The 22,872-nt window shown below is 41.6% G+C and overlaps 1 protein-coding gene across 3 annotated transcripts in view; it reads right to left on the reverse strand.

Annotated features, from left to right (window-relative positions):
- The window catches only part of LOC133408976 (contactin-4-like), a 227,005-nt gene that overhangs the window by 191,900 nt on the left and 12,233 nt on the right, over positions 1 to 22,872 (reverse strand). For all 3 annotated transcript variants that reach the window (XM_061688419.1, XM_061688418.1, XM_061688417.1), the window contains exon 2: positions 2,292 to 2,428. In XM_061688419.1, coding sequence (XP_061544403.1) covers positions 2,292 to 2,346 — 55 coding nt within the window. In that variant the 5' untranslated portion in view covers positions 2,347 to 2,428. The remainder of the gene's footprint in view (positions 1 to 2,291; positions 2,429 to 22,872) is intronic.

Here is a 22,872-nt window from a genome sequence, read left to right on the forward strand (position 1 = left end):
CAGTTGATGCTGGGCTATCAGATACACTCCCACCCAAACGTGAGTTTTCTGAACTTTTGAGCGGGTCCCGGACCCAAGGCAGGGAGAAAGACAGTCATATTCTCCCAACGAGGCGTGACGAACAACAATTTATTTGTCTTCCGCCTCTTTTCTTTTGTTTCATTTTCTGCTTCCTTTTTCTCATTCGACCAAACCTGTCTCCGTGCTTCCTGAGATGACTGAGACAGACCACCCCACCTCCCAGCTGATTTACGTTCGTGAGTAACACACCAGTGTTTCCCAGACAGTACAATATTAGTGCCTAATAATTTTGGGGAAATTACTAGCTTCACACAAAATCCTAACTTTGTCCTCTTTCTCTCCGGACTGGACGCATTAAACGCTCGCATTTCCAACTTTAGTCCAACGCAAGGTGTTCTATTCCTCTTTGCGTACGCCTATTTTTCTCCTTTTTACCATTTTTAATGTTATTTTCTTTGTTGAGTTAGACCCCTTTGTGTGTTTCCCTCTCGATCCCTTGTAGATGTCATTAAATATTCTATAAAATTCCACTCTTGGTTGTGTTTTGTGCGTGTTCTGAGTTTAAGTAAACCTCTGTCATCTAGAACTCATATTTCATAAAATGTAGCAACCTTTCGTTATGAGACTGACGTGCTTTGATTTTAACGTTAAAAACGTAAATTGGACTAACCCGGAAGTGAACGCAGGCGTTTACCTTCCTTCGTATCTTTTTCCAAGTCAATTACATTTTAATTTCAAGCAATACATGCTACACCTGAAATGGTGGCGCCCTCAGTTTTCTGGAGATTGATGAATTATTCAGTTTAATTGTTATTATTCCACAGATGCAATATTAACCAGAATACCATGTTTTGATCCGTGGTGGCACATACAATGTGTTCTTGCAAATAAATTGTGGGTTTCCTACCACTTCAAGGGTTAAGGACAGTGTACAACGCCACATAAATGGAACAGACACATCAGCAAGTCCAGTAGAAGTATGTTTCTAGTAAATTTCTCTGTTGCTGTAAGATTGCTGATTAATTGAAAAGACATAAAGAATGTAAAATACATCATGAAAAGTTGGCAAAAAACAAAAATTTGTATACTACTTAAATCTTCCCTTGTGTAAGTGGTGTAGGGTCACCAAGGACAAAGGAAAATGATAAAAACAAGGACAGTACTAGAGAGTCCAGGATCCAGACGATCATCCACGGGCCCATCTTGGATCACACATAACACCAACATCTTTTTCTTTTGCTTGTTTTAACTCATGGATGCAGCACTTCATAAACAAAGTGCCCAGTTAAATTTGTCATCATTATATGCATGTGGCGCATGGAGCAGAGGCATTGCCCAACTGGAATAGTTAGATGTATTTACAGAAACATGCAACACACAAAAAATCTTATTTGGTTGTTTAAATTCATACTGTACTTTATGGATGGGCCTAAGCATTTGTATACAACCAATTTTTTTTAAAAATCACTCTTTCATGCAATGTATTATAGGTAAAATTGGCTATTGGAGGGAGCAGGGAACTAAGGAGTGTAGAAGGGGTGCTATGCTTTAACAATTACCAACCTAGATAATTTGTCAAATGCAAAGAAAAACCTATTGAGCAAAATAACTTGCAAAGTATATACTATATAAAACAACTCTGCCAGGTAATAATTTTTTTTTTTAAAAAAATAAGTTTTAAAAAGAAAATAAAGTCACTCCCTCGTACGGTATATGTGTTGGCACTTTTGAATTCATCATTCCATCCATACAGCCAACCATTGTCTTCGTTATGCTCGCAGGTGAGCTGGAGCCCAACCCAGCTGACTTTGAGCAAGAGGATGGGTGCACCCTGGACCAGTCGTTAGTCCATTGCTGGACTAACGACTATTCACACTCGCATTCAAACCCATGGACAATTAAGAGTTTAAACCTAACAAGAAGAAACCCATCCAAACAAACGCCACACAGAAGGGCATGAGCTGAGATTCCAACCCCAAACCTCTCAACAGTGAGGCAGACGTGCCAACCACTACCCCACAAAACTGTTGAATCTTTCCCTATCTGCAAAAATAAATACATACATACGTGCATACGTACATACATACATACATAAACCTCCTCAAGTTGTGTCTCCAATGGCGGGGCCGAGGATTGAACCCGGGTCCTCAGAACTGTGAGGCTGACGCTCTAACCAGTCAGCCACCGCGCCGCCGGTTCAAATACATGAAAACATAATTTCACAAAAGAAGCTTTGGCATGCATCAAAAGTTGTCAAAAAGATACTTTACCTGCAAGGCACCCTATGAGTGACTGCACCACCAGTAGTTTCCATAGTAACATCATCTTCAGTTTTAAAGGGTCAAGGTACTCTCACATCCAGTCACAAATGTATGGAATCCAACGTGCACTTCTCTGGGATATCAATCTACAGACGAAAGAGACAAGTCTTATGAGTAAGGTAATTACTGTGCATAGGGTATATTACATTTATCGAAATATGTAAATGAAAAATTATTGACACTTAACAAAAAGTTATTAATTCATCATTCATTAAATTAATTCTCAGTTGGTACATTTCTGATAATTATCAGTTGATATTGACAAAGCATTCTCAAATCTTATTTTTAAACTACAGAAGACAGAGTGGATGGAAAACAGAAAAAAAAAATCCTATTTTTCCATTATGTAAATCTTGGAACCAATTTTTATTTTTATTTTTGTCAAAATGAGAGTAGAAGCACCTTGTTTGTGTTCTCAATGGATCGTTAAAGCTTCAAGCCAAAATAACATTAGCCCTTATATGGGTAAAACACTGTCATCAATCCCTCATGTCAGATGTGTGGGATGTGAACAGCCTTCCTTCTCAGCTTCTTAAAAATCTGACATATACACACGTGTACACAGTTAAATGTCTCGTAGGCATGCAAAAAAGTGCCAAAATCCTTTGCAATGTTTTCCTTTTAGTGTCCACTCTTGTTTTCAGTTGGTTGGTGTACTGGAAGATTGCACTCTCACTTCTTCTTCTTTTCCTTTCGGCTTGTCCCGTTAAGGGTCGCCACAGCGCGTCATCCTTCTCCATGTAAGCCTATCTCCTGCATCCTCCTCTCGAACACCAACTGCTATCATTTATTTCCTCACGACATCCATCAACCTTCTCTTTGGTCTTCGTCTAGCTCTCTTGCCTGGCATCTCCATCCTCATCATCCTTCTACCAATATACTCACTATCCCTCCTCTGGATTTGTCCAAACCATCGAAGTCTGCTCTCTCTTACTTTGTCTCCAAAACATCGAACCTTGGCTTCCCCCACCACCCCTCTCATTCATGCACATATATTCTGTCTTACTTAGGCTAATCTTCATTCCTCTGCTTTCCAGTGCATGCCTCCATCTTTCTAACTGTTCCTCCAGCTGCTCCATGCTTTCACTGCAGATCACAATGTCATCTGCAAACATCATGGTCCACGGGGATTCCAGTCTAACCTCATCTGTTAGCCTATCCATCACCACTGCAAAAAGGAAGGGGCTCAGGGCTGATCCCTGATGCAGTCCCACGTCCACCTTAAATTTGTCTGTTACACTTACAGCACACCTCACCGCTGTTCTGCTGCCATCGTACATGTCCTGTATTATTCTAACATACTTCTCTGCCACTCCAGACTTCCGCATGCAGTACCACAGTTCCTCTCTGGGTACTCTGTCATAGGCTTTCTCTAGATTTACAAAGACACAATGTAGCTCCTTCTGACCTTCTCTGTACTTTTCCATCAACATCCTAAAGGCAAATAATGCATCTCTGGTACTCTTTCTAGGCATGAAACCATATTGTTGCTCGCAAATACTCACTTCTGTCCTGAGTCTAGCCTCCACTACTCTTTCCCATAACTTCATTGTGTGGCTCATCAACTTTATTCCTCGATAGTTGCCACAGCTCTGCACATCACCTTTGTTCTTAAAAATGGGCACCAGTACACTTTTCCTCCATTCCTCAGGCATCTTCTCACGCATTAGAATTCTATTGAACAAGCTGGTCAAAAACTCCACAGCCACCTCTCCTAGATGCTTCCATACCTCCACAGGAATGTCATCAGGACCAACTGCCTTTCCATTTTTCATCCTCTTTAATGCCTTTCTAACTTCCCCCTTACTAATCATTGCCACTTCCTGCCACTTCCTCTTCTACTCTCCCTTCTCTATCATTTTCCTCATTCATCAACTCCCCGAAGTATTCTTTCCATCAAGCAAGCATACTGCTGGCACCAGTCAACATATTTCCATCTCTATCCTTAATCACCCTAACCTGCTGCACATCCTTCCCATCTCTATCCCTCTGTCTGGCCAGCCTGTATAAATCCTTTTCTCCTTCTTTAGTGTCCAACCTGCCATACATGTCATCATATGCCTCTTGTTTGGCCTTTGCCAACTCTACCTTTGCCCTGTCACGCATCTCAATGTATTCCTTTCGCCTCTCCTCGGTCCTCTCAGTGTCCCACTTCTTCTTAGCTAACCTATTTCATCGTATGATTTCATGTATTGTGAGGTTCCACCACCAAGTCTCCTTCTCTCCTTTCCTGCCAGAAGATACACCAAGTACTCTCCTGCCTGCCTCTCTGATCACCTTGGCTGCAGTGGTCCAGTCTTCTGGAAGCTCCTCCCGTCCACCGAGAGCCTGTCTCACCTCTTCCCGAAAAGCTGCACAACACTCGTCCTGTCTCAGCTTCCACCACATGGAACACATCTCTGCCTTTGTCTTCCTAATCTTCCTCCCCACCACCAGAGTCATTTTACACACCATCATCCTATGCTGTCTAGCCACACTCTCCCCTACCACTACCTTACAGTTGGTAACCTCCTTCAGATTACATCGTCTGCACAAGTTGTAATCCACCTGTGTGCTTCTACCTCCGCTCTTGTAGGTCACCCTATGTTCGTGCCTCTTCTGGAAAAAAGTGTTCACTACAGCCATTTGCATTCTTGTTGCAAAGCCTACCACCATCTGTCCCTCCAAGTTCCTTTCCTGGATGGGCTTGGGACCGGCCTACAGTTTGCACTGACTTGTGTCCCCCATAGGGCTGCATTGGAAGATTGCACTCTCACTGATTTTGGTATTTTTATTGTTAATTATCAGAGCTGGGGAGGAACTAATTACATGTAATAGCTTCATAATTTGGAAAAAAAATATATGATCGTAATCATTACATTGTTGGGAGAAAATGTGTAATTTAATTACAGTTGCTTTAGGAAATGTCCATGATTAAAATTAGTTACATTCAAAAATACTTTCCTCAGGCAAAACTATGTTTTATATATATATATATATATATATATATATATATATATAAATTATATTATGTTAAATTACATTAATTATATTATATTGAAAATTATAAATATATAAAATGTTTTTCATGTTGTTATGTTTCTTGTAATGCTGTTCAGTGCAGCAGAAAAGAATATCCAATTAGACGTCATCAGTTATTATGATCCAAGACGAAAAAATAAACTAAAACAAAAAAATAAACAAATAAATTTAAAAAATGTTAAAACCTATTTCATAATTTCTGAAGAACAACATGAGAGAATATGTTTACTAAGTTTGGTTTTGAAGACAAAAATAAAATAATAAATACAAATTTTCTTCAAGGTTATTCCACCCCTGATATGATTCACCATAGAAAAGACAAACACATACAAACAAATGCAGACAAACACACCACTGCAAAACATCCGAAAAGTACGAAAAATTATTTGAAAGTACCATTAATCATTAATTTTGTATTCTGCTCCTTCCAGCTCAGACCTCCATCTACCTCTCGAAAAGATGCCTTTTATCTTCATACATCATTAAGAGGCTTGTCAGAGTCGGTCTTTGGTACATCAATGGTGCAGGGCTGTGACTTACTCCTCGAGAGCATTTTTTACGCATATTAAAATGCATCTGATAAAAGCACCAAGCTCTAGGCCTAGCATAATAATGACTCTTTAGTAAGTGAATGAAACCCTTAAACATTCTAAACGGATATAAATTTTATACATTAGGTCAGTACAAAAAAATTTAGTAAAATGTGAATGATGAGATGGGAATAAAAAAATAAAACCTATGACAGTGCTTGCATGTTCACACAGGCAACATCCATGCAAAATGTAATTGCCAATTTAACGTTTCACGCCTTCAAAATAAAATAATAATCGTTTTGCTCATCACTTACAGCTCTGCAGCAAGTACATTCACTCTCATTCTTCTATTTCAAGTACAAGCATCGAAGGCAGAACTTAGGTAAAACATTAAGTTAACTCATCCACCCATCTATACAAGTGCTGCCTTGTTGGAAATGCGGTTGTTTTTTTCACAAACAACATACATAAGTATAGGTAGTGCACAGAGGTGCATAGAGTAACCAAATATTGTACTCAAGTAAGAGTATTGTTACTTCAGAATAAAAACAACACACACCTGCCACCATTTCATTGTTCACAAACCAACAACACATGCATTGGGCCCTACAGAAACATTATTTGCTTTATTTACATAAATGACTGAATGAAGAAACTGCTAGGATGAAGGGCAAAGTTTATAAAACAGTAGTGAGGCCAGCCATGATGTACGGATTAGAGACAGTGGCACTGAAGAGACAACAGGAAGCAGAGCTGGAGGTGGCGGAAATGAAGATGTTGAGGTTCGCTCTTGGAGTGACCAGGTTGGATAAAATTAGAAATGAGCTCATCAGAGGGACAGCCAAGGTTCGATGTTTTGGAGACAAAGTTAGAGAGAGCAGACTTCGATGGTTTGGACACGTCCAGAGGAGAAATAGTGAGTATATTGGAAGAAGGATGATGAGAATGGAGCTGCCAGGCATGAGAGCTCGAGGAAGACCAAAGAGAAGGTTGATGGATGTCGTGAGGGAAGACATGATGGCAGTTGGTGTTCGAGAGGAGGATGCAGGAGATAGGCTTACATGGAAAAGGATGACGCCCTGTGGCGACCCCTAACGGGACAAGCCGAAAGGAAAAGAAGAAGACTGAATGAAGAAACTGTTTGGTGAGCAGACGTATTGATAGTGTGTGTGTGTGTGTGTGTGCGTGTGTGTGTGTGTGTGTGTGTGTGCGTGCGTGCAGGTGTGTGTGTGCGTGTGTGTGAGAGAGAAAGAGAGAGAGAGAAAAAAGAGAGAATGAGAGAGAGAGAGAGAAAGATTACAGCATGACACGTATCCACAAAAAGCCTGTTTTGCAGTAACTGATGACCATAAAATAGGGCTAATGTTGCCAGATGCACTGCCAAAACAACAATAGAAATATCTGCGACTTATCCCAAGGGGTTTTCTCAACTTAGAAGTTGGCTGTAATGTCCACGTTTTGGGCAGATGCACGACTAAAACAGTTTTTCAGAGTCTGTAAAGTAAACACTTGCACGGCTATTTTTTTGGTTTTTTTCCCCGCAAAATGAGTCATTTTCATTGGCCCACGAAGGCTTCGTGTGTGGTCATATGATTGCCTTGTGCCATCTGATTGGTGAATTGAAGTCAAATGACACTAGTGATCACATTGGATTGTCGCAACGACGCCCTGTGCAGAAGTCGAAGATAAAGTTTAAAACTAGATTGCACATGGAATAATGGATAAATAAAACTAGCGAGCGGCATGTCGGTCATTTTAACTGAGTAAAAGTATCAATTCTTCTTAACATACAGTGGGTACGGAAAGTATTCAGACCACCTTAAATTTTTTCACTCTTTGTTATATGGCAGCTATTTGCTAAAATAATTTAAGTTCATTTTTTCATCATTAATGTACACACAGCACCCCATATTGACAGAGAAAAATACAGAATAGTTAAAATTTTTGCAGATTTAATAAAAAAGAAAAACTGAAATATGACTAAACTAAAAAAAAAACTAAAAAATGAACGTAAATAATTTTTTGCAAATAGCTGCCATATAACAAAGAATGGCAGCACGGTTGCGGCTGGTTAGCACATCTGCCTCACAGTTCTGAGGACGCAGGGTTCAAATCCTGCCTGTGTGGAGTTTGCATGTTCTCCCCGTGCCTGCGTGGATTGGGCACTCCGCCCAAACAAACAACCATCTGCACTCTGGGCACTCCGCTTTCCTCCCACATCCCCCCAAAAAACATGCATGGTAGGTTAATTGAAGACTCTAAATTGCCCGTAGGTGTGAATGTGAGTGCAGATGGTTGTTTGTTTGTTTGTATGTGCCCTGCGATTGGCTGGCAACCAGTTTAGGGTGTACCCCGCCTCCTGCCTAATGACAGCTGGGATAGGCTCCAGCACGCCCGCGACTCTAGTGAGGAGAAGCGGCTCAGAAAATGGATGGATGGATTTCCTAACCATTTCACTACAAAGAACTGAAGCTCAAATGTTGCATGGAAAATTTAAATCACGCGCAAACGACACAATATAGAATTTAAAAATAATACTTTTATACATACTTTTTCATACAGTGGCTGGAGGATCTGATACTCAAACTGCAAAGCGTAATAGTCTTTTGGTGCGTGGTGTTTAGTTGTACTGTTCTGTGTTCTTTAATTTTTATCTTTTAATTCCCAACAGAAAAACAATATTTTAATTGTGAGACGTCGGCCCTTTTTGTCAAAGTAAAAATAATTAAAGCCAATTACATTTGCCTTGGTTTCACATTCACAAAGGCATTTAATGATAATATTTATTTATTGATGTACAGTTACCTGCACTGCTGCTCAGTCTCATTATCTGGTGTTCTACTACCGGTGTCCACTTTGCTTCTTTAAATGCAGAATTTAAAGTTTGCAGGACACAAAAGGCTTTTATTCTTGTTGTCTATTCTACTGGCATCTGTTCGAGGTGAGGCCATCATTTATTCACATTGATGACACAGGCTGTATTCATCTGGGACACAGCGTCTATTTGAGCAGAGGCCACAATAAGAGAACAGTACAGTATAGGTAGCAGAAGGGTTACTGGTCAAAATAAATGTAATTCCTGAATCAAAGCTTTCAGCCTCTCAATTTGCCCATGAAAATTCCTTGCAAAATTGGAGGACTCCATTCATCCTGCAGTACCTCACAAAAGCAAATCAAATTTAGACCTCTATTTGAACAGTTTTATTTGTAAAAAGCTCTTGCTATTTTGACAGATTCCTAATAACTCTGCTCACTCCAAATGTATATTAACTTTTGCTACATTAGCTATCGTTTAATAAAATTGGGTAATACAAAGTGTGTAATTTAATTTATATTGCATTCAGAGATCATAACGTCAATGTTCAGTGTTATTTTTGTTTGATCCCAAGTTACCAATGTGGTGAACAAAATAAATTTGTGGCTCACACCCTTGAGTGTTATCATGTACAAATAAATACAAATGCCCATACCCAAAACAGGAGACCATCTGAGAAGATAGTTGGCCAGGTACACAAGTTACAACTGAAAGTACAACAATTTTGGTCCAAGTTGGTCCTGGTTGAGGCTGTCTTAATCTAATTTTTTATCGCATAATTTTAAAGGAGAAACTCAATGTACACTCTATTGTATATACAGGTATTTATGTTGCACACCACACAGAGAAGAAGACCACACATGCAGGCATGCAAGGAGAGAGATGGGGCGCACAAACAGTGTTGCGCCCTTGAGCTGGGGTTGGGCGAGGTTCAGTGACTTGATCAAGAGTAGTCAGGATGTTGACAAGTATCTCTCCAACAGCAAGTTGCAAATTGATATTTGTCTGCACTTAAACCATGAACCTTCAGTTCAAAAGCCATCACAGTTGAGCTACTGCTGACCCTTTTTTGATTAGTGAATGTGAGTACGACTGGTTGTTTGTTTGCATGTGCCCTGCGATTGGCTGGCAACCTGCCCAATGGATAGGCTCCAGCACGCCTGCGACCCTAGTGAGGAGAAGTGGCTCAGAAAATGGATGGATGGATGTTTTTAATTGATTGTAAACAAATAGTTGGATCTACAATGAATAAAATTAAACAACTCAGCAAATCTTTCGTTAGCTGCCTTTTTCAAAAAATGTGTCTGGAAGCAAGCCATTCTTAACTGTGCCATCACAATTCTGCTCATTTACATAATACCACCCCCACACAGAGTTTACCTGGCCATAACATGGCAGTTAAGATGGACTAAGAGCAACCGTTTTCAAACAATGGAGTACATGGCTCTTTTATGTCAAGGGCAAAAATTAAGCAGATGAGCGTTGGCTAACAGCATTGTCAGCGTTAACTTCTAATCATCTGCACATGCACAAATGTTTCGCGAAGTGGTTAGCCAGCCATCACCCCACAAGTGGTGGGCCAAGTACTATAGTACCCTAGTACTACGATTATCTAGTCCCCCACTGGTAATCATTGTCTCGCCACCGTGTTCGGCCCTCAGTGTGGTGCAGTGCATTAAAACTGGACGTGAGGCTTGAGGACTGACCTGAAGCTTGCATCCCAATCTCACAGCACCCCAAAGCATGTACAGCAGGGTTCTCCAACCTTTTTTCCGCCACGGACTGGTTCATGGACGTATAGCTATCTCTCACACCAGAAACCCCCTGGGGGGTGTTGCTGATGGACACTCCACAAGCCAAGTGCCGAAGGGTCATTGACGCGTGAGTCTCCCGATATCAATCAAATCGTCGACGGAAGGGTGGGCAGGGTGTGGGATGGGGGTTGCGAGTGACCCCGAAGTGGTTAGGTGGGGGTGTTAAGTTTAGGTGGAGTGTTAAATTCTTCCTGACTCAGCCTTGCATGGTTGAGAATAAGTAGCCTCCAATCGGAATGTATATTGTTCATTCAAATCAACACTGCACGCTGCACTCTATGCTTGAGAGAAGCGACATCGTCACATCACGTCCATATACAAAGCCGGCCTTCCCTGTGTGGAGTTTGCATGGGTTTTCTCGGGGTACTCCGGTTTCCTCCCACATCCCAAAAACATACATGGTAGGTTAAATGAAAACTCTAAATTGCCCATATGTGTGAATGTGAGTGCAAATGGTTGTTTGTGTATATGTGCCCTGCAATTGGCTGGCTACCAGTTCAGGGTGTACCCTGCCTCTCGCCAAGAGTCAGCTGGGATAGGCTCTGCCCACGACACTAGTGAGGATAAGCAGTACAGTAAATGGATGGATGGATATAGCTGTGCGGCCCGGTACCACATGGCCTGTGGCACGGCCTGGTGGTTAGGGATCACTGATGAATGTAGTGCATTAAAATCAGTGGGAGATAGGTGGGGAAGATCAGAGGGAAGCAGGGAGGCAAAGCCCGATTGGCCTTGTGTCCTCTTAGGCCCGTCCCTTTAATGAGTGTGTGTTATGCATTAAAACGGGAGGACAAGCAGGACAGAAGAGCTGAGCATCTGAAACCAGGGAATAGCACAATCGTGCTAAAAGTCAAGCTCGAAAGCCGGGCTTGTCATTGTACCCAGCAGTATGTGGGGCAGGATGAGGGCTGGCGCATTGCATCATACAGAGCTGCCCCTCAAATGACCCAATTTCACCATGACAGGAATTATGCTGTAAAAAATATGTTTATGATTTTTTATCCTTGGGGTATTTTCACAAAAGCATGTCACATTATTAAGATACCTGGGAAAAAAACGCAAAATACTGTATTTCCCCTTTGATAATAATTTACTTTTGCATAAAAATATATTTTAAAAAACACTTGTGAATAAGTCTGTTGATCAGACGCAATTCAAAGTGAATCATGGCACCAAGTGAAAGCCTGATTGATAAAATCTTCAATGACACAGAAAATGAGGTGCTTGTAGGTGGTGTGGGGAGAGAAAATAAATAGTTCTGTGGTTACAGCAGTGTAAAAACAAAACTGAGGAAATGTGGTGAGTGGTAAGACTGCACTGACTGCTGGGAGTGTCACAGATAGAACAGTGTTCTTTTCAAATCTGCAGTAGACGGTGTTCAAGTCGTCAGCCAGTCCTTTATTATTCTACGCTTGGGGGATGTTCGCTTGTAGTTGGTTAGAGATTGTAATCCACGCCAAATGGATTTAGAGTCGTTAGCGGTAAACTGTTTTTCTAGTTGTACCGCATAATTTCTCTTTGCAATGTTCATTTCTTTAGTCAGCTGGTTTCTAGTGCAATTATACAGGGCTCTATCCCCGCTTTGATAGACGACCTCTTTAGCTTGGCGAAGTTGCTTAAGTATGTAAGGATGTAACAGTATCCGTATATTCATCCAGGCTGCCAATTGAAATTTCAGTGCAGTCGAAACAGCTTTGAAGTTCTATCTTTACTTCATTGGTCCACTTCTTCACTGTTTTCTCCATAGGCTTCGCACGTTTAAGTTTTTTTTCTGTATGTTGGTATTAAGTGAATTAAACAGTGATCAGACGAGCCCAAAGCTGCAAGGAGGATAACACGGTATGCTTTATTTAGCGTAGTATAGCAGTGGTCTAGAATGGTGGGACAGTTGAGGTGCTGCTTGTATTTAGGAGTTCGTGGTTGAGTTTATCCTTTTTAAAGTCCCCAAGAATGACTCTGGGTGCCTTTTTTTTTTCGAGTCTGAATTAGGGCTGCACCATATTTTGAGCAATAATCACATTGCATGGTCTCCTGCGATGTTGGCATACTATAATATACAGTGAATTAACTGTTATCTTAAAAGTGACCAGCAGAGAAACCTGTTTGGACATGCTAATAAGATTAGCACCCATTTTACGGTAAATTATAATGCTTCAAAAAACACACGGAGCAGCCCAGAGTGCTGTACACTTATCTCCTCATATGATAACTATGAAAGAGGATGCGGGAAAGAATTTACACCTGCTGCATTTCCTATTTTGCTCTTCAGAATGAAACTGGGAAGGCATGTCGGAGCTGTGTGTGTTTGAGGTGGACACTGTATAAATGGGAGTCAATATGTTCTTGTAATAAAATTGCAGATTTATTAAAAAAGAAAAACGGAAATATCACACAGCAAATAATTATTCAGACACTTTGCTCAGTATTTAGTAGAAGCACCCTTTTGACTATGACAATTAATATTTGTATCAGAATGCTTTAGTTAAAACACTGAATGATCACACTGTAATAATATGGAATTTATTTGATTTGGTAATATAAGAATATAATAGAATATTATTTTGTTAATATAGCCAGCCAGAGCTGCGAGGAATGCAAAGTTATCAATGTCACCAAACACCTTTCTGCGACCTGCCTGGTCCCGCTAGTCTGTGACTCAAATAAGACATCTAGGTCAGGTATTGATGGGAAATCACTCAGTGTTTGGTCGCTGAAGATGAGTCAATGTACAACTACTGCTCTACAGTGGGTACGGAAAGTTTTCAGACCCCTTTAAATATTTCAGTCTTTGTTGCATTGACCGGAACCCTTCCTACAGCTGGGCGTCTGGCCAAACTGAACAATTGGGGAAGAAGAGCCTTGGTGACAGAGGTAAAGAAGAACCCAAAGATCACTGTGGCTGAGCTCCAGAGATGCAGTCGCGAGATGGGAGAAAGTTCTAAAACGTCAACCATCACTGCAGCCCTCCACCAGTCGGGGCTTTGTGTCAGAGTAGCCCGATGGAAGCCTCTCCTCACTGCAAGACACATGAAAGCCCGCATGGAGTTTGCTAAAAAAAAAAAAAAAAACCTGAAGGACTCCAAGATAGTGAGAAATATGTTTCTCTGGTCTGATGGGACCAAGATAGAAATTGTTGGCGTGTGTGGAGAAAATCAGGCACTGCTCATCACCTGTCCAATACAGTCCCAACAGTGAAGCATGGTGGTGGCAGCATCATGCTGTGGGTGTGTTTTTCATCTGCAGGGACAGGGAAAGATTCCAGAGTGCTCAGAACCTCAGACTGGGCTGAAGGTTCACCTTCAAAAAAGATAATGACCCAAAGCACACAACTAAAATAACGAAGGAGTGGCTTCAGAACAACTCCGTGACTGTTTTTAAATGGCCCGGACAGAGCCCTGACTTAAACCCAATTGAGCATCTCTGGAAAAACCTGAAAATGGCTTCCCACTAATGTTCACCATCCAACCTGACAAAACTGGAGAGGATCTGCAAGGAATGGCAGAGGATCCCCAAATCCAGGTGTGCATCATTCCCAAAAAGACTCATGGCTGTATTCGCTCAAAAGGGTGCTTGTACTAAATACTGCGCAAAGGGTCTGAATAATTATGTCTGTGTGATATTTCTGTTTTTCTTTTTTAATAAATCTGAAAAAATTTCAACAATTCCGAATTTGTTTTCTGTCAATATGGGGTGCTGTGTGTACATTAATGTTGAAAAAAAAAAAAACTTACAAATGATTTTAGCAAATGGCTGCATAACAGAGTGAAAACGTTCCGTACCCACTGTATATTTCTGTGTTCCAGTCCCAAGAGTCAGAGCTGCATTTCTTCCCATCTTCAGAGCCTTGTCTTCATCAATCCAAGTCTTATTACTTAATTGCTCCTCTTTTGCAGTGGTATTCCCAGTCTCAAATAGGCTGCAGTGGTGCATTTGCCGAGCCTCCAATATTCTTATAACCCTGCCACAGCCGAAGCTACTCATTAATCACAAATACAAAGTTTATTTTTTTACTGCACCCACCAGCCTCCTCCTTTGCACACACTAATGCACCCAGAGTCTTCTACTCTGGAGTCTCCAGCGTTGCTCCTATCCATCCATCCATCCATTTTCTGAGCCGCTTCTCCTCACTAGGGTCGCGGGCGTGCTGGAGCCTATCCCAGCTGTCATCGGGCAGGAGGCGGGGTACACCCTGAACTGGTTGTTGCTCCTATCCAGTATCACATATTATTTTAAAGAGACTCTTGTTCAAATCCTATGGTTGCTGTCCCTTGTTACATTTGATGTACTGGTTTACATGTAGTGGTGCACCAATTGATCGGCCACCGATCATGTTCGGCCGATTTCCATGGAAAACGTGATCGGCACTCTTCTATCAATGCCTTTCGACCGATCACCCACGGCTCGCACTGCAGAGAATGTGTGAAGTGTAGCACAAGGCTGGGCAATTAATCCAAATTTGAGTGTGTTCTAAGCTGTTTATTGACACCCCAGTTGGAGTTTACTGTAAAACTAAACGCGCAACAAAAATAATTACCCTCATTTCATATTAAAATACAAGACATCGTTTTAGAAATCGCCAGCTTATACTAACAGTTAATAGAAACCCCTATTGACGGGCTAGCTAATATTAGCGTTTGACCATGGGAGGGATTTACCTTCAAATATTTAATATACAAACATATCACATACAAACACCCGAGCAACACATACAGACAGTTAATATAACAATACTCACGGTCATATATTCTTCCTAATCTGTGAAAAACAAGGTTTTTTTATGTGACTTTCTTCAGCTACTCTTTTTAGCTGACAGTAAACGAGTAGCTCGGTGCCTGCATTGCACCACACTGTCCCCAAGAGGCCAAGGCACGCACAGCAGGAACAGCTGATAGCCATTGACTGTATAAAAAGACAAGCTTTTTTTTTCTAACTGCGACAAGAAATCTGACTAAAATTTTCCAGTTTTAGGTAAATTAGGATTACAAAAAATATTTCTATTTGATAAATGCCAGAATAATGAGAGGATTTTTTATTTTTTTCCCCAGACACATCCATCCATCCATTTTCTGAGCCACTTCTCCTCACTAGGGTCGCGGGCGTGCTGGAGTCTATCCCAGCTGTCATCAGGCAGGAGGTGGGGTATACCCTGAACTGGTTGCCAGCCAATCGCAGGGCACATAGAAACAAACAACCATTCGCACTCACAGTCACAGTCACAGTCATGCCTATGGGCAATTTAGAGTCTCCAATTAATGCATGTTTTTGGGATGTGGGAGGAAACCAGAGTGCCCGGAGAAAACTCACACAGGCACGGGGAGAACATGCAAACTCCACACAGGCGGGGCCAGGGATTGAACCCGGGTCCTCAGAACTGTGAGGCTGACGCTCTAACCAGTCGGCCACGGTGCCGCCCCCCAGACACATATGATAGAAAATACAGTCATGGCTAAAAACCTGCCATATTCTTCTTTTTTTAAATTTATATTATTTTAATACATTCTTATTTTACCTGTTACTAATTCAGAATCAGAATCAGAATCATCTTTATTTGCCAAGTATGTCCAAAACACACAAGGAATTTGTATCCGGTAGTTGGAGCCGCTCTAGTACAACAGCCAGTCAATTTACAGAACACTTTGGAGACATAAAGACATTGACAAAAAAACAATTGTGCAAAAAGATGCAGAGTCCCCTAGCACTTAGAGCAGTTCGAATGACTAATATTGCAACAGTCCGGTGCAATGACCATTGTGCAAAGGGCGCTGAGACTTCAAGGAGTGTATGCGGTTTAAAGTGACGAGTAGTGCGATAATCTGGGACAATGTTGGTTGTGCAAATGCTACAGATACTCCTCAATCAGTGTGAAAATGGAGCAGATGCTACTCTGGCATGAGTGGCCAGTATATGCAAATAGTGCAGCATGGCGAGACAACTACAGTGAGTGCACGAGTAATACATAATTGGCCCCACAGAAATGTGACAACGAACTCAAGTCAAAAAATTGGCAGCTTGTTGTGATGGAATTATAGGTTAGCTGTTTAAGAAGTTGATTGCAAGAGGGAAGAAGCTGTTGGAATGTCTACTAGTTCTAGTTTGCATTGATCAGTAGCGCCTACCTGAGGGAAGGAGCTGGAAGAGCTGGTGACCGGGGTGCGGAGGGTCCGAGAGGATTTTGCACGCCCTTGTCTTAGTTCTGGCAGCGTGCAAGTCCTCAAGGGTGGGTAGGGGGGTACCGACAATCCTTTCAGCAGTTTTGATTGTCCGTTGCAGTCGGAGTTTGTCCTTTTTTGTAGCAGCACCAAACCAGACTGTGATGGAAGAACACAGGACTGATTCGATGACCGCTGTGTAGAACTGTCTCAGCAGCTCCGGTGGCAGGCCGTGCTTTCTCAGAAGCCGCAGGAAGTACATCCTCTGCTGGGCCTTTTTGAGGACGGAGTTGATGTTGGTTGCCCACTTCAGGTCCTGAGAGATTGTAATTCTAATATTAGATGGCGCCTACCAGTGTGGTCGCCTCGGTAACGCGCTCTCTAGTATTGTCTTTGTTTTTGTGTTTTTCGTCCGTCTTTGGAGACCTTACACGACTCACTTACACAAGGGGAGACCTGCTAACCATCAAGGAGGCTACTCCGGACTTTCTGTCACCAACTTTCGAATATCCGCTCAGTTTTTTCCCCGAGTTACTCACCGGAGCGGCGTCCGCGGTTTTCGGCGCATGGAGACGGAAGCGGCGCCACAGAGGGAAGCGAGCCGGCATTCAGGACAAACTCCGCAAGAGAGGACACAGATTGGCGTTCCCGTCGATCCACCTCGCGAATGTACGCTCCCTACCCAACAAAATGGACGAGCTTCATCTTCTGTTAAAGACCAGTAAAGACTTCGGACGTTCCGCAGCCATGTGCTTCACCTGAGACCTGGCTTTGCGACGCTGTTCCCGATGGCGCCGTCATGCTTCCCGGCTTCAACATTCATCGAGCGAACCGCGACATGGAAAGGGCGGAAAAAACAAAGGGCGGCGGGATATGCCTCTATATCAACGAAAAATGGTGTACGGACGTTACGGTGCTCAGCACACACTGCAGCCCGCATTTGGAGTCACTATTCTTAAACTGTAAACCACTCTACTCGCCACGTGAGTTCGCATCATTCATCCTGGCTGCAGCCTACATCCCGCCTCAAGCTAACGCGAACGCCGCATTGCTAACGCTCGCCGAACAAGTCAACGAAATTGGAATAAAACACCCGGACTCACGCCTCATTATTCTCGAGGACTTTAACAAAGCTAAACTCAACCACGAACTCCCTAAATACATGCAGCACATCGACTGTCCTACCAGGGAAAATAATACTTTAGACCACTGCTACACTACGGTAAAAAATGCATACCGTGCTATACCTAGTGCAGCCCTGGGCTCGTCTGATCACTGCTTAATTCACTTAATACCGACGTACAGGCAAGAACTTAAATGCGTGAAGCCTACAGTGAAAACAGTGAAAAAGTGGCCCAATGAAGCAAAGATGGAACTTCAAAGCTGTTTAGACTGCACATACTGGAGTGTCTTTGAAAATTCAGCTGGCAGCCTGGATGAATATACGGACACTGTCACATCCTATATCAGTTTCTGTGAAGAGGTTTGCGTACCAACAAAATAATTTCGCACATTCAACAACAACAAGCCGTGGTTCACTGCTAAACTTAAGCAGCTTCGCCAAGCTAAGGAGGACGCATATCAGAGCGGGGACAGGGCCCTGTATAATCGAGCTAGAAACCAGCTGACTAAAGAAATTAACATTGCAAAGAGGAACCATGCAGCAAAGTTGGAAAAACAGTTTCGCGTAAACGACTCTAAATCAGTCTGGCATGCATTCCAATCTGACTAATTACAAGCGACGATCCCCCCAAGATGAGAACAATAGCACACTAGCCAACGACTTGAATACCTTCTACTGCAGATTTGAAAAGGACAGTTTCACACCACACACCCACCCGGCCGCACCCGCGACCACAATCACACCTCTGACTTCTGAGTTAACCATCCATGAACAGGATGTGAGACGCATCTTCAAACAACAGAAGATTAACAAAGCGGCTGGCCCGGACCATGTGTCCCCATCCTGCCTCAAAGTCTGCGCGGACCAGCTCGCTCCAGTCTTCACTCAGATCTTCAATAGATCTTTTGAAATGTGCGAAGTTCCATCCTGTTTCAAATGCTCCACCATCATTCCAGTCCCCAAAAACCTGCAATCTCAGGTCTGAATGACTACAGGCCTGTCGCTTTGACATCTGTGGTCATGAAGTCCTTTGAACGTCTCGTGCTGGACCACCTCAAGAGTGTCACAGGTCCCCTGCTGGACCCCCTGCAGTTTGCCTACCAAGCGAACAGGTCTGCGGATGATGCAGTCAACATGGGACTGCACTTCATCCTAGAACACCTCGACAGTGCAGGGACCTACGCGAGGATCCTGTTAGTGGACTTCAGCTCAGCGTTCAACAACATCATCCCTGAACTCCTTTCAACCAAGCTTCTCCAGCTCAGCGTCTCACCTGCCATCTGCCAGTGGATTTACAGCTTTCTGACGGGCAGGACACAGCAGGTCAGGCTGGGGGAGGCCACCTCATCCACACGCAGCATCAGCACTGGGGCGCCCCAAGGTTGTGTCCTCTCTCCGCTGCTCTTCTCTCTCTACACGAACGACTGCACCTCAGCGAACCCGACTGTCAAACTCCTGAAGTTTGCAGATGACACCATTGTCATCGGCCTCATCAAGGACGGTGATGAGTCTGCATATCGACAGGAAGCGGAGTGGCTGGAGCTGTGGTGCGGCCGACACAACCTGGAGCTGAACACGCTCAAGTCTGTAGAGATGATCGTGGACTTCAGGAGGCATCCTTCGCCACAGCTGCCCCTTACGTTGTCCAGCTGCCTTGTGTCAACCGTTGAGACCTTCAAGTTCCTGGGAATTACAATCTCTCAGGACCTGAATTTCCAACGGCGCCCCGCAGGTTGACGGCGCCGGTGGCGGACGTTGTTAACCCGGGCCACGACCGATCCGGTATGGAATTCTTTGGATGAACGCTCATATTTGTTTGGCAAGGTTTTAAGCCGGATGCCCTTCCTGACGCAACCCTCTGCATTTATCCGGGCTTGGGACCGGCCTACAGTTTGCACTGACTTGTGCCCCTCATAGGGCTGCATTCGCTGTTATTCAATGGTACGAATGGTGTATTTTTATGTAAATACATTTCCACATTTTTTCCACAATTGAGAAGAAGTCTGGTCAAGGGGTAGAGTATTTTCAAGCGCCTCTTTACAAAGTCAGTAATGTAGGGAAGCAAGCTGATTAGTGCAGCAAGTAAACCTAACTCTGACACACCTTACAGTAAATCCCCTGGGTTTTTATCTCCACTCTACAGTTTTGATTCTCCAATCAAGAGTGGAGAATGTTGTTTACAGTACAAATTCTGCCAACTGTTACCAATATGATTTTTTAAAATATGTTTTACACTTCTATGAGGCACATCTGCTGCTGTATTTCATTTATTATTTATATGTTTATTGACACTCATGGAAAAACAGTATATTTGTATTTTTCCTCTACAGTATACTGGTATACATTGACATATTTCATGAACACATCAGCATCCACATCCAGAAGCTTGCAAAATTGTAAACAAACAATCTCTTTCAAAAGTATTGCAGCCAAATCCTTTATTTTTGCTGGACTGTAGATTGAAAACTTTTGGCTTTGACAGCAAAAGATGAATTTGAGACAAGAGATCAACAAGTATTTACTGTATTATATGGACTGCATCTGATACACAGCAACGAAATAGCAAATTTCTCGGTGCGCAGAAGAGATCGATACAGGGATTTCAAACAGATGAAGGCCAATACGAAAGCCAATAAGACAATATTTAGTTGCAAAGCACGTATTTGTAAAAAGTGCATAAAGCCTCTGACCTCGTTGACAGAACCAAATTGCATTCTTCATTGGTGATACATTTCCACGTGTTCACTGCAACCTCTTTCAGTTTTTTTGTTTTCAGGAGTTACTCTCTTCAGTGTCCTATTTTGCAGGTAAAATGATAGTGGTTAATTCTGGAGAATAACCTGGTCGAGCCAAAACATTCTAACGCTTTCCAAGCTCTGCTACTGATCGTAGAAGCAAGAAGCTGGCCGCTCCAAACACTGACTGGAAAGTGAGACTTATGAGATCCCCCCCACTGTCCGGAACGAGTTCGAGATATCTTGTCCACTGGTAGTCTAATTCTAATCAAAGCTCATCTTAACACTAACGAAGCAGTATGTGCGAAGACCTGGGCTGGGGCAATACATGAGACAGATCAACCCCTAAAAAGGCCCAATTTCACTATGGCAAGAAATAGTTAAATGTTATTCTTGATCTGTGGGGTATTTTGATGAAAGCATGCCATAGATTTTTTTTAAGTTTTAAATTGTTTGAAATCATGAAAAAACATAAACTTTTTCCTTTAAAGGGAACATATCATGGAAGATTTTCTATTTAATTGCTTTTATACACATAGTTGGGTCTTTGGCGTGCCTGTCCATCCATTAACTGGCAGTGATGCCGGTAACAAAAGCGTTACTCAAAAAATGACGTTATAACGGTGACGTTATAAGAAATCTAACGCTTTACTTTTTATACAAGATTATCCAGATTACAGTTCATTTCATTTTTCTGCCAATAGTTACATTTTTGTTTACGAGATCCAGAGCTTAATATGCTTTTGATATTAAAATATGATATTTTTGCTTCGACGGCAGATATTTATCATGAACAAACTACACTGCTTGGGAACATGAGGCAAGTCAATAACCAAGACACTTGATTTTCAGCCTTCGTTTTAGTAATGACTCATAAAACAAAGGAAACACTATATTCTAAACTATCCCTAACTAAAATACACACAACGACTAACTACAATATCAAAGAAAAACCTTAATTTTTATAAACGGAGCCGTCTGGGGCAATGACATCACGTGACATATTGCACGTTTTCAGTACAAAGTCAACTCACGTGTACTCAAGCAGCCAGCGGCGCAAACAAAATGGACGTGGACGAGGGATTGGCATACTCAAGCTTGAAATACAGTCACTACTTTGAGTTTCTCTAAAGAGGACAATACTAAGGTTCGTTGTACACTATGCACACACACATACAGTTGCCTTCATGGACCCCCACACAATCGGCAGGGTTGCTACAGTCTGTGTCTATCTATCTATCTATCTATCTATCTATCTATCTATCTATCTATCTATCTATCTATCTATCTATCTATCTATCTATCTATCTATCTATCTATCTATCTATCTATCTATCTATCTATCTATCTATCTATCTATCTATCTATCTATCTATCTATCTATCTATCTATCTATCTATCTATCTATCTATCTATCTATCTATCTATCTATCTATCTATCTATCTATCTATCTATCTATCTATCTATCTATCTATCTATCTATCTATCTATCTATCTATCTATCTATCTATCTATCTATCTATCTATCTATCTATCTATCTATCTATCTATCTATCTATCTATCTATCTATCTATCTATCTATCTATCTATCTATCTATCTATCTATCTATCTATCTATCTATCTATCTATCTATCTATCTATCTATCTATCTATCTATCTATCTATCTATCTATCTATCTATCTATCTATCTATCTATCTATCTATCTATCTATCTATCTATCTATCTATCTATCTATCTATCTATCTATCTATCTATCTATCTATCTATCTATCTATCTATCTATCTATCTATCTATCTATCTATCTATCTATCTATCTATCTATCTATCTATCTATCTATCTATCTATCTATCTATCTATCTATCTATCTATCTATCTATCTATCTATCTATCTATCTATCTATCTATCTATCTATCTATCTATCTATCTATCTATCTATCTATCTATCTATCTATCTATCTATCTATCTATCTATCTATCTATCTATCTATCTATCTATCTATCTATCTATCTATCTATCTATCTATCTATCTATCTATCTATCTATCTATCTATCTATCTATCTATCTATCTATCTATCTATCTATCTATCTATCTATCTATCTATCTATCTATCTATCTATCTATCTATCTATCTATCTATCTATCTATCTATCTATCTATCTATCTATCTATCTATCGATCGATCTATCTATCTATCTATCTATCGATCGATCTATCTATCTATCTATCTATCTATCTATCTATCTATCTATCTATCTAGCTATCTAGCTATCTATCTAGCTATCAGTTAGGAGTCTTTAAAGAAGTGTACTGAGAATGCTCTACTTGTTTA

The sequence above is a fragment of the Phycodurus eques genome, chromosome 10, assembly GCF_024500275.1.
Source record: "Phycodurus eques isolate BA_2022a chromosome 10, UOR_Pequ_1.1, whole genome shotgun sequence".
Classification (NCBI taxonomy): Eukaryota; Metazoa; Chordata; class Actinopteri; order Syngnathiformes; family Syngnathidae; genus Phycodurus; species Phycodurus eques.